Source organism: Poecilia mexicana, unplaced genomic scaffold (genome assembly GCF_051168715.1).
Source record: "Poecilia mexicana isolate PSO_F unplaced genomic scaffold, ASM5116871v1 scaffold_18, whole genome shotgun sequence".
Taxonomy (NCBI): domain Eukaryota; kingdom Metazoa; phylum Chordata; class Actinopteri; order Cyprinodontiformes; family Poeciliidae; genus Poecilia; species Poecilia mexicana.
The window spans coordinates 24,371,269-24,383,890 of record NW_028263387.1 but is presented as its reverse complement, the minus strand read 5'-3'; the positions used below and the strand labels follow the sequence as shown (position 1 = coordinate 24,383,890).

Here is a 12,622-nt window from a genome sequence, read left to right as displayed (position 1 = left end):
GAGCTGTCGGCCATTCCTAGGCCCCTCTCTCCCATTTCAAACTCTTCTAATTAATGTAAGAGTTAAATATGAATGAGATGTTTGCTGCCTTTGACAAAAAGCTTAAGTCTATGAAAGCAGTGTGGCCTTTTTTTGCTTGTTTTGATATTCAAGGCACAACAAGGCTGTTTATCATGATTCAGCCAAAGTAATGAAATAACAAACTGCAGTCTGAGTGCAGATTTCTTCTTATTGAGCAATGAATGTAAATAAAGGGTGTTACATGTCTTTTACTTTAAGTATTTACTTAATGGAGGGTTTTTGTTTGTGCTGCAGAGCCACAGCTAGCAGCTAGCTCCTCCCTTCAGCGGCTCCAATGGAGCCTGTACTGTTCAGCAGGCAGCTGTTGCTCCTCACACACTTTGGACTGAACCATTGTTCTAACAGTAGTGGGGGGGACCAAAAAAATAATTCTTATTATTTTCTTAGATGAATGGCAGATTTACTTTGTTCGTTGTTGCTTTTGCCTTTTCATATTGATCTTGTTTAAATGCAGACATTTATTCAATATTTTGTATTGGGGGGGGGAGGGTTTCTAGACTTTTCCAAGATTGGGAGGGTCTGGACCCCCTCCCGACTCCTCCAGGATGTAAGCCTATGGCTGAGCCGGAAAAGCAAACAGCATCTTTTCCTGAAATCAAACATCAAATAAAGTCCGTTTAGCCTTTCCACCACTGTTCAGTTCTTTCTGAAGATTTCTTGGTTCCTTCTAGCAGATGAGAAATCTTTGTTATGATCTCTGCGCAGCAAAAGGCAAGAGCTGACAAGTCCGGTGGCTGAGAAAGGGGAAAAAGCTGGATTTGGCTTCTGGAGTGACTCAGTTGTTTTCTTTGGAAGAAATTAAACAGGATATAAAATGGATTCTGTGAGGTTCTCCTGTTCCATCTGTTTGGATCTACTGAAGGATCCGGTGACTATTCCCTGTGGACACAGCTACTGTATGAACTGTATTAAATGCCACTGGGATGGAGAAGATCAGAGGAGAATCCACAGCTGCCCTCAGTGCAGAAAAGAGTTCATACCAAAGCCTGCTCTGGAGAAAAACATCATGTTAGCTGATTTAGTGGAGGATCTGAAGAAGACTGGACTCCAAGCTGCTCAAGCTGATTGCCGCTATATTGGATCTGAAGATGTGGCCTGTGATGTCTGTACTGGGAGGAAGATGAAAGCTGTCAAGTCATGTTTATCTTGTTCAGCTTCTTATTGCAAGGATCACCTCCAACCTCACTACGATGACCCACAATTACAGAAGCACAAGCTGGTGAGCCCATCCAAGACTCTCCAAGACAACATCTGTTCTTGTCATGAGGAGGTTATGGAGATCTTCTGTCGTACTGATCAGCAGTGTATCTGTTATCACTGCTTAATGGATGAACACAAAGGCCATGAAACAGTCTCTGCAGAAGCAGAAAGGGCTGAGAAGCAGAAGGAGCTCCAGAAGTGTCAACAACAAATCCATCAGAGAATCCTGGACCAAGAGAAAGATGTGAAGCTGCTTCAACAGGAGGTGGAGGCCATCAATGTCTCTGCTGATAAAGCAGTGGAGGACAGTGAGAAGATCTTCACTGAGCTGATCCGTCTCCTCCAGAAAAGAAGCTCTGAGGTGAAGCAGCAGATCAGATCCCAGCAGGAAACTGAAGTGAGTCGAGTCAAAGATGTTCAGGAGAAGCTGGAGCAGGAGATCACTGAGCTGAAGAGGAAAGACGCTGAGCTGGAGCAGCTCTCACACACAGAGGATCACACCCAGTTTCTCCTCAACTACCCCTCACTGCCAGCACTCAGGGAGTCGACACACTCATCCAGCATCAACATCCGTCCTCTGAGACACTTTGAGGACGTGACAGCAGCTGTGTCAGAGCTCAGAGACAAACTACAGGACGTCCTGAGAGACACATGGACAAACGTCTCACTAGCACTAACTGATGTGGATGTATTGCTGTCAGAACCAGAACCAAAGAGCAGAGCTGGATTGTTAAAATATTCAACAGAAATCACTCTGGATCCAAATACAGTAAATATAAATTTGTTGTTATCTGAGGGAAACAGAAAAGCAATTGTGGGTGACAGACAGCAGTCTTATCCTCATCATCCAGACAGATTCAGTTACTGTTTTCAGGTTCTGAGTGTCCAGAGTCTGACTGGACGTTGTTACTGGGAGGTGGAGATGAGAGGAGGTGTAGTTGATGTAGCAGTTTCATATAAAAACATCAGCAGAGCAGGATGGTCAAAGGAATGTTTATTTGGATTCAATGACAAATCTTGGTCTTTGCGTTGTGACAGAAACATTTCTGCATTTTTGCATAACAACATTAAAACTCCAGTATCATGTCCAGTTTCCTCCAGAATAGGAGTGTACCTGGACCACAGAGCAGGTATTCTGTCTTTCTACAGCATCTCTGAAACCATGACTCTCCTCCACAGAGTCCAGACAACATTCACTCAGCCTCTACAGGCTGGGATTGGACTCTGCAATGATAAATCCTCTGCTGAGTTGTTGAAACCTAAATAGCAGATGGTTAGAATGTATATCTTAGTTTCAGTGTCTCTAGTGTCCTTCATTGTTGTTGTTTCTTCACTGCTCAGAGATCAGCTGATCTGGAGCTACTTCCTCATTTTGTTTGTTGTTTTGTTGATTTTGTTGTTTGTTTGGGTGCTGCCCCTTCCAGTTTCTGTTCAGCCATGGTGACTATCACTGCTCAGGAGGATTTTGATTCACCTAAGTTAATTACATTTACATTTATTAATCAACAAATGGTTGTTAAAATCCACACAGCAAATTCAAAAGTGTTTTGGTGTTAATATGGTTGTTCCAGCCATTCTAATAGAGAAAAGATAAACATTATTTTTGTGTTACAAAGGTAGTTGGTCAAAAGGGAGTTAATTTTTAAAAAACTTAGAGAGAAAGGATAAGAAAAGTGGATCAACAATCTAAGGCTAAAAACAGGAAGTGCGGAAACTAACAATGGCAAATTCCACAACTGACATTTAATTTTCCTTCCACGTGGAATCTACTCCTGGACAAGCAACTTTGTGTTTTTTGTGTAAGCGCCGTATTTCAGCCTGCAGTTGGCTATGACTAATAGCTGCTTATGCAGAACCAGGTTTTGTTTTGTTAGGTGTTTCATCCTGTTAAAGGGAAGATGTTCCTCTCCACTGTTGCATGTAGCAAGTGGAATATTTGTAGTTGTGTTGAAATCTGTCTTGATGAAATGAAGATCTTCTGTCGAACTGATCAACAGCCTCTGTTCTTGTCATGATGAAATGATGAAAATCTTAATGAATGAATTTGAAACAGTCCCAGCTGCAGCAGAAAGAGCTGAGAAGCAGAAGGAGCTCCAGAAGTGTCAACAACAAATCCATCAGAGAATCCTGGACAAAAGGAAAGATGTGAAGCTGCTTCAACAGGAGGTGGAGGCCATCAATGTCTCTGCTGCACATGCAACACTGGGAGTTAGGGTGAATCAGACTTTATAACAAGTCCTACTTTCTAAGTCAAGAGTCTCAAATCTGGGTGTGCTGTGGTGGTGCAGGGGTTAAGCACAACCCACATAAGGAGGCCTTAGTCCTTGATGCGGCCGTTGTAGGCTCGATTCCCGGCCCGATGACCTTTACTGCCTGTCTTCCCCCTTCTCTCATTACCCACTTTTCTGCCAATTCACTCCCAAATAAAGGCTACTAGAGCCAAGAAACCTTTTTTGTTTTAAAAGAGTCTCAAATCTGTAGCGACTGAAATTAATATTTACTCATCAAGGGCATGAAAAATGGGCAACCAATGGTAGTCCGTGTATAACAGTGAAAATGTGCAATTGAGAAAATCCTGTATTGTTTGTCCTCACAGACATTTAATGATTATCTTTAATATTTTAACATGTATTCCAGTGTGTAAGAAACTATCAGTTGGTTATATTGTTTCAGAATTTGACATAGTGAAATACTCATCACATCAAGAAAAACAGTTATGCTAAAAAAATAACTTTAGTGTGAAATTAATGAAGGAATCGAATAAAACCAGAGCTGATCTTTCCTTGCCTACTTTTATTACTGTAAGATGTAAAAGTAAAAAAAAGAAAAGGGAGTATAATTTATCATTGATTTTGTCTGGTACCTGTAAATTAACACTAGATGGCAGTATAAGGCAGAGAAACCAGGGTTGGGTCATTGGACCTGGAGGCCATTTAATACATGAATTAAGCAGCTTATTTATAAACCATGGCTTGGTTATTATTTATAAATATTGTATTGTATTATTCACAAACATATTAAACTTTGTGGTTGTTGTATCACTGTTTCCTGAATGGCTGCTGAAGTGAATATTTGAACGACTTGAATAATTGTCGAATGAAACAACACTATTTTCTCTAAAGAAACATACAGTATCACCAGTCCAATATTTAAAACATTTCTAACAGCACATTTCCTGGCTCTTCCCTTCAACAATCTAAAAAAACTATTTAATGTCAGGTAAAGTTCAAGAAAAGGGAAGGAGAAAAGTGGTACTGCTGTTTGCTTTGAAACATCCCACGATTACTCGAAAAACTCCCCAGTTGTGTAAAATTTGCTGTTATTCCAACTTGTCTGACCTTTTTTTCTCTTTATAAATTCTACACCTGGGTGTGGCCTCCTTAGACAGGATGTCAGCTGATCACTACTGCTGCAACAACTTAATGCAATCATTTTGTAGATGATAAACTCATTTCTATCAGTGTTTAACCATGTCTCCTCATTCAGCATGCAGATTTTTTTTCATTTGATCTCTTATCTATGCATCACATTGTTTTTTTGTGAAATTCAGTCCTCTAATGTCAACACTTGCTCAAGTTTTTACTGTGCAACAAACATTTTACTACTGTAGACTTGGTAAATCTTTTCACATAGATAAATAATATTAACATTGGTAACAGCGAATGTAATTTGTGGGACCTAAGATGCATGAAAAAAATAAATGGAACATTAAATGTGGTAAAATGGAGGCCAATTTCAGAGTCTGAATTGAAATATTTCAAAAGCTTGACATGAAGTGAGATGCCTTTAGAAGTCCTCTGTTATTACCAAGATCTATAGAAAAAAACTGCTGCTACGCTCCTCCTTTCTGTTCAACACAGAGTTAAACTCTGAAGCTGCATTTCTGGTTTTTCCTGTTTCACTCTTCTGAAAGTGTCAGTATCGGTAGGATCCTTGAACTGAGCACATAAACTGCTGCAGATCAGTAACAACTTGGTGTTTGGCTTTTTGCAAGACACGTCTACAGGAAAAGGAGAAACTTCAGTGTGAAGTCGCTCAGACAAGAAATCAGATGGATTCAGGAAAATTCTCCTGTTCCATTTGTTTGGATCTTCTGAAGGATCCGGTGACTATTCCCTGTGGACACAGCTACTGTATGAACTGTATTAAAGATCACTGGGATGGAGAGGATCAGAGGAAAATCTACAGCTGCCCTCAGTGCAGGAAAGAGTTCAAACAGAGGCCTAACCTGGTGAAAACCATCATTTTATCAGAGTTGGTGGAGGATCTGAAGAAGACTGGACTCCAAGCTGCTGCAGCTGATCACTGCTATGCTGGACCTGAAGATGTGGCCTGTGATGTCTGCACTGGGAGGAAGATGAAAGCTGTCAAGTCCTGTCTGGTTTGTTTGGTTTCTTATTGTGAGAATCATGTCAAATCTCACTACGACGTCCCTGGACTGAAGAAACACAAACTGGTGAATCCCTCCAAAAACCTCCAGGAGAGCATCTGCTCTCGTCATGATGAGGTGATGAAGATCTTCTGTCGTACTGATCAGCAGTGTATCTGTTATCTTTGCACTATGGAGGAACATAAAAGCCATGAAACCGTCTCTGCAGAATCAGAAGTGACTGAGAAGCAGAAGAAGCTCCAGGAGAGTCGACAACAAATCCATCAGAGAATCCTGGACCAAGAGAAAGATGTGAAGCTGCTTCAACAGGAGGTGGAGGCCATCAATGTCTCTGCTGATAAAGCAGTGGAGGACAGTGAGAAGATCTTCACTGAGCTGATCCGTCTCCTCCAGGAAAGAAGCTCTGAGGTGAAGCAGCAGATCAGATCCCAGCAGGAAACTGAAGTGAGTCGAGTCAAAGATGTTCAGGAGAAGCTGGAGCAGGAGATCACTGAGCTGAAGAGGAAAGACGCTGAGCTGGAGCAGCTCTCACACACAGAGGATCACACCCAGTTTCTCCTCAACTACCCCTCACTGCCAGCACTCAGGGAGTCGACACACTCATCCAGCATCAACATCCGTCCTCTGGGACACTTTGAGGACGTGACAGCAGCTGTGTCAGAGCTCAGGGACGAACTACAGGACGTCCTGAGAGACACATGGAGAAACATTGAACTGGCAATAAGTGATGTGGATGTTCTACTGTCAGAACCAGAACGAGAACCAAAGACCAGAGCTGGATTCTTAAAATATTCAGAAGAAATCACTCTGGATCCAAACACAGCACATAGAGAACTGTTATTTTCTGAGGATCACAGAAAAGTATCAACTTTGGACGAAGAAGAACATGAAGAAGATGAAGTAGAAGAAGAAGATGTAGAAGAAGGCAACAAAGATGAAGAAGACAACGAAGATGAAGAAGACAACGAAGATGAAGAAGAAGTAGAGGATGAAGAAGATGAAGTGGAGGATGAAGAAGATGAAGTAGAGGATGAAGAAGACAAACAAGAAGTGGAAAAACAAGAACAAAAAACTGAAAAACTGGAAGAAGAAGTGCTTTATTCTGATCATCCAGACAGATTTAGTGATATCCCTCAGGTCCTGAGTAGAGAGAGTCTGACTGGACGTTGTTACTGGGAGGTGCAGTGGAGCGGAGAAGGAGTTGCTGTAGCTGTTTCGTATAAGAACATCAGCAGAGAAGGAAGATCAAATGAATGTTTATTTGGATTGAACGACAAATCTTGGTCTTTGATTTGTTTCAAAAACGGGTACAGATTTTGCCACAGCAACTTTGAAACTCCAGTATCAGGTCCAGTTTCCTCCAGAATAGGAGTGTATCTGGACCACAGAGCAGGTATTCTGTCTTTCTACAGCGTCTCCGGTACCATGACTCTCCTCCACAGAGTCCAGACCAGATTCACTCAGCCGCTACATGCTGGGATTGGGGTTTATAATGATGGAGTCTCTGTTGAGTTGAATAAACATAAATAGTCAGCAGTGATCTGACCCAGCGATCCATTTGGTTAAAATGTGTATTGTACTTTCAGTTTCTTTAGTCTCCATCATTGTTGTCATTTCTTCATTGCCCAGAGACCAGAGTAGAATCCAGAAATGAAGGATAAGAGTCAAAGCCATGCTTGACTTAACAGCAGAAATGAACCATAGTTCATCCTGACTTTTTTCCGTTTCACAAAGACCAAGCTGGGCTCAGGAAGTCCAACTATGTCGAGGCAGGTTTGAGTACTTCAGGTGATTACGCGTCCTCAGATTTCTTCAGTAGACCAATGAGATCGATCACAGATTCACTGATGCTACGCTACATAACTTGCATACGCCACGTGTCTCACATCAAACAAACATCTTTTGATGAAGGATTATGAGGAATTGAAGCACATCTTACTAAAGAAGAAAACTGCTGCTACAAGAGCAAATGATAATGGATTGATTGAATGCATAATTAGCCCAAAATTTACATTTCCAAACCATTCTTAACAAAAAACGTTATAATCATACCTGTCTTTTACTCAAATAAAAAACTTTAACCAAATAAATGAACAGTGGAAGTCAATGTTATAATATTTACATGCTATAAGCAGATTCATTCATGTTACTCATGTTTTGTTCTTATTGATATTTATACAGTACAGAACAAACATAAAAACAGGCCAAGGTATAGGAACATTTACAGTATCTGGTATGTGGATAAAATTTTGACTACTATGCGCAAATCACTTATACTAGTAACTTGAAAGATCCTTGCCTATATCACCCTTAGTTATTCCTGCTTAACTTGCTATTTTGAGTTGTGATGCTTTTGTTTTGAACAGGCAATTTCTTGTTTAACTGTCTGAACTCCTGAGGAAGATGATCAGTTTGGGAGGATCCAAGATGTCGTAATGTTTGGGGCCATCAGTTTCACAAACTGTGATATTTTTTACAAAACTGATCTCCACAAACATGGATAATCCAGGAGCTTCTCCTGAGATGCTCAAATTAACTGTTAAATATTTTAACAGAGAATTTTCAGCATGAAGCAAGCAGATTGTTTCATTTGACCTCTTATGAAACATTTTTTTTGTAAAATTCAGTCCTCTAATGTAAAAACTTGGACATGTAATAAGCTTACAAATCTTTAATGAGCATCAAACAGTTCACCACAAAAGAGTTAGTAAATGTGTTCATGCAGATGAATAGTATTAACGTTGGTTACAGTGAGACTAACTAGTGGGAGCCAAGATGCATGAAATGCAACATTAAATTTGGCTAAATGGAAGCCAATTTCAGAGTCTGAATTGAAATGCTTAAAAAGCTTTGAGATGAAGTGACAAATTTAAGTACAATCTGAAGCCTTCAGTCGTCCACTGCCCCTCCCAAGAAAAACGGCTGCTAAGCTCCTCCCTTTTATTCAAGACAGCGTTCAACTCTGCAGCTGCATTTCTGGTTTTTCCTGTTTCACTGTTCTGAAAGTGTCAGTATCGGTAGGATCCTTGAGCTGAGCACATAAACTGCTGGGGATCAGCAACAACTTGGTGTTTCATTTCTTGTGAGACACATCTACAGGAAAAAGAGGAACTTCAGACATTCAGTATTGCTGAGAAGTGAAATGGCTCAGAGAAGAAATCAGATGGATTCAGGAAAACTTTCTTGCTCTATTTGTTTGGAACTTCTGAAGAATCCAGTGACTATTCCCTGTGGACACAGTTACTGTATGAACTGCATTAACAACCACTGGGATGAAGAAGATCAGAGGAAAATCTACAGCTGCCCTCAGTGCAGGACAGAGTTCAAACCAAGGCCTGTCCTGGTGAAAACCATCATTTTATCAGAGTTGGTGGAGGATCTGAAGAAGACTGGACTCCAAGCTGCTCCAGCTGATCACTGCTATGCTGGACCTGAAGATGTGGCCTGTGATGTCTGTACTGGGAGGAAGATGAAAGCTGTCAAATCCTGTTTGGTCTGTATGGTTTCTTATTGTGACAATCACCTCCAATCTCACTTTGATGTCCCTGGACTGAAAAAACACAAGCTGGTGAATCCCTCCAGGACTCTCCAGGAGAACTTCTGCTCTCGTCATGATGAGGTGATGAAGATCTTCTGTCGTACTGATCAGCAGTGTATCTGTTATCTCTGCACTATGGATGAACATAAAGGCCATGAAACAGTCCCAGCTGCAGCAGAAAGAGCTGAGAAGCAGAAGAAGCTCCAGGAGAGTCGACAACAAATCCATCAGAGAATCCAGGACCAAGAGAAAGATGTGAAGCTGCTTCAACAGGAGGTGGAGGCCATCAATGTCTCTGCTGATAAAGCAGTGGAGGACAGTGAGAAGATCTTCACTGAGCTGATCCGTCTCCTCCAGGAAAGAAGCTCTGAGGTGAAGCAGCAGATCAGATCCCAGCAGGAAACTGAAGTGAGTCGAGTCAAAGATGTTCAGGAGAAGCTGGAGCAGGAGATCACTGAGCTGAAGAGGAAAGACGCTGAGCTGGAGCAGCTCTCACTCACAGAGGATCACACCCAGTTTCTCCTCAACTACCCCTCACTGCCAGCACTCAGGGAGTCGACACACTCATCCAGCATCAACATCCGTCCTCTGAGACACTTTGAGGACGTGACAGCAGCTGTGTCAGAGCTCAGAGACAAACTACTGGACATCCTGAGAGACGGATCAAAAAACATGCCACTGAAAATGAATGATGTGGATGTTTTAGTACCAGAACCAAAGAGCAGAGCTGGATTCTTAAAATATTCAACAGAAATCACTCTGGATCCAAACACAGTACACAGTATGTTGTTGTTATCTGATGGGAACAGAAAAGTAACACGACTGGAACAACAACAGTCTTATCCTGATCATCCAGACAGATTCACTTATTATGCTCAGGTCCTGAGCAGAGAGAGTCTGACTGGACGTTGTTACTGGGAGGTGGAGATTAGAGGAGAAGGAAAAGCAACAGTTCATGTAGCAGTTTCATACAAGAACATCAGCGAAGGAAGATCAGATGAATGTTTATTTGGACTTGATGACCAATCCTGGTCGTTACGTTATGACACAAACAGCTACACATTTTATTACAACAATACTGAAACTCCAGTACCAGGTCCAGTTTCCTCCAGAATAGGAGTGTACCTGGACCACAGAGCAGGTATTCTGTGTTTCTACAGCGTCTCTGGAACCATGACTCTCCTCCACAGAGTCCAGACCAGATTCACTCAGCCTCTGCATGCTGGGATTTGGCTCTTAGGTAACAAATCCTCTGTTGAGATCATTAAACCTAAATAGTCAGCAGTGATCTAATGTCCAGTTATCTAAAATATAAATTTTAGTTTCAGTTTCTTTGGTCTCCTTCACTGTTGCTATTTCAGGCCAAATGTTGTTGAGATAAATGTACAGGTGAATTGATGGAAATTATAATCATCCTCCTCCAGTTCATCAATAAATATCCTAATATCAATTAGGATATTATTCTATTGAACTAAGATCAATAGAATACTATCTTTGAGCACTTTCTGGCTCAAAGTGACTGGAAGTAATTAACTTGACTTCTGGGACGGTGCCAGCTTCTTTTGTCGGGAGGATTTTATTCTACTTAACCCTTTCATGCATAGTGGTCACTACAGTGGACAGCTGTCTAAAAGCCATTTTCTTGTGCTTCTTGTGGATTTTTATGTTATAAATGCACAATGACCACTAAAATTGACACTAATGCATCATAAAGTACACCATTAACTACTGGCCATCAGCTGCAAATGCAATAAATAATTTTTTGTTAAATCCAATATGGCCGACAGACAAAAAAGCATGCCAACCTACCCGGTCCCTCCTTCTGCTGTAGGATGTATCTGATGTCGACAAAAAATATTGTGACATCAGATAATCCCTTAAATAACAATACTACTGATGTATTTTTCAAATAACAACTTTGTATTAGGGGAAAATTACAATTGATCACCTAAAAAAAACTAAATAATAATAAAAAAAAAATCCTAAAATTTTTCCTGCCTTTTTTATGCCTTAAGAAAATAAAAAATAAAAAAATGGAAAAAAATCCTGTTGTGGGACCTGAAAATGTGGCCTGTGACTGGGAGGAAGATGAAGATGTGGGGTAATTATGCAATAAACATATAAAAGAGAATTCAGTACAACTAGAAAATTAAACAATACGACTGAAACAACAACGACTAAGGCTGATAAATAGCAATGTTTCATTTGACTTCTGCTAAAAGTCAGCCCATGTCTTTAGTAGAGATTTAAAATGTCCCAGAGTTTGTATAGGTCTAATATTTAGAGACAGACTGATCCTGAGTCTGAGAGCTGCAGCAAGTTAAGACAAGACCTTGGGATAAATAACATCCACTGTGAACTGGAGCTTCTTACTGGAGCAGAAAAAATAGGAGTTCAGATAACAAGGAAGGGAATTCACTGTTGAGTGATTTAAAAAGTAACATTTCAAATTGGATACATCTAAAAAGTTATTTTCAGTATTTTCAGTATCACTGTGAAAAATTTATTGGAATTATACCACAATATAGTATAAAGCATTATGAAGAAAAATGAGCAGCAGCCAATTCAACATATACACTCAACATGTCTTAAGAAACTGAAATGCAAATTTGAACTCGTTTTTTCTATAACTGTATTTATCTTTGCATTAAATTATGGTAAGTTATGGTTCTTTAGTCTCTGGCTGAGAGTAATTTGAGCTGATTTTTTTTGTCATATTGTCTAATCAGTTTTCTGTAAATTATATATTATCTCACTACAGCTTTCCATAAAGGTGAGGTGGAAAAGCAAGCAGCTTCTTTTTCCTGAAATCTAACACCAAGTAAAGTCCCTTTTAGGTTTAGGTTTCTTGGTTCCTTCCTTCTAACATATGGGACAGTTTTGTGATCGGTATGATCTCTATGCGGAAAAAGACAAGAGCTGACAAGCCAAAAGGCTGTAGATAAGATGACTTCAGGAGTGACACATTTATTTTCTTTAGAAGAACTCTCAATGCTTTTCAGAGCTAAAATAGAGCAGTCAGAAAATCCAGTGGATTCTGTGAAGTTCTCCTGTTCCACCTGTCAGGATCTACTGATGGATCCAGTGACTATTCCCTGTGGACACAGTTACTGTATGAACTGGATTAGACGATACTGGGATGAAGAAAATCAGAGGAGAATCCATGTTGAATATTTAACTACTCGTCAAATAAACAACTTTAACCAAATAAATGAACAGTGGAAGTCAATATTATAACATGTTAATCTGGCAGCAGATTTATTAAAGCTACTCTTTATTGTTCCACATCTTATCAATATTTATACAGTTTAGAACAAATATAAAAGCAGGTAAAGATTAAATATAAGAACATTTGCAGTATCTGGATAGTATGTGGATAAAATGTTGACAATGTGCAAATGGTTTGTAATAAT

At 40.2% G+C, this 12,622-nt stretch overlaps 3 protein-coding genes across 3 annotated transcripts; all 3 read left to right on the top strand.

The window, feature by feature from the left end:
* The first annotated feature begins 631 nt into the window (after positions 1 to 631).
* Positions 632 to 5,014, top strand: LOC148154292 (tripartite motif-containing protein 16-like). Its single transcript, XM_088016132.1, has one exon. The coding sequence runs from the start codon at positions 896 to 898 to the stop codon at positions 2,546 to 2,548; it is 1,653 nt and encodes a 550-aa protein (XP_087872258.1). The 5' UTR covers positions 632 to 895; the 3' UTR covers positions 2,549 to 5,014.
* A 216-nt stretch (positions 5,015 to 5,230) lies between these two features.
* Positions 5,231 to 7,261, top strand: LOC106911120 (tripartite motif-containing protein 16-like). Its single transcript, XM_088016130.1, has one exon. The coding sequence runs from the start codon at positions 5,333 to 5,335 to the stop codon at positions 7,199 to 7,201; it is 1,869 nt and encodes a 622-aa protein (XP_087872256.1). The 5' UTR covers positions 5,231 to 5,332; the 3' UTR covers positions 7,202 to 7,261.
* A 118-nt stretch (positions 7,262 to 7,379) lies between these two features.
* LOC106928801 (tripartite motif-containing protein 16-like) lies at positions 7,380 to 12,421 on the top strand. Its single transcript, XM_088016131.1, has one exon. It carries the CDS (start codon positions 8,814 to 8,816, stop codon positions 10,485 to 10,487), a length of 1,674 nt encoding a protein of 557 aa, XP_087872257.1. The 5' UTR covers positions 7,380 to 8,813; the 3' UTR covers positions 10,488 to 12,421.
* Positions 12,422 to 12,622: the final 201 nt, after the last annotated feature.

What these genes read in the sequence shown, in the direction of transcription:
- LOC106911120 (XM_088016130.1), top strand. Translation starts at nt 5,333, where the DNA reads ATGGATTCAGGAAAATTCTCCTGTTCCATTTGTTTGGATCTTCTGAAG.
- LOC148154292 (XM_088016132.1), top strand. Translation starts at nt 896, where the DNA reads ATGGATTCTGTGAGGTTCTCCTGTTCCATCTGTTTGGATCTACTGAAG.
- LOC106928801 (XM_088016131.1), top strand. Translation starts at nt 8,814, where the DNA reads ATGGCTCAGAGAAGAAATCAGATGGATTCAGGAAAACTTTCTTGCTCT.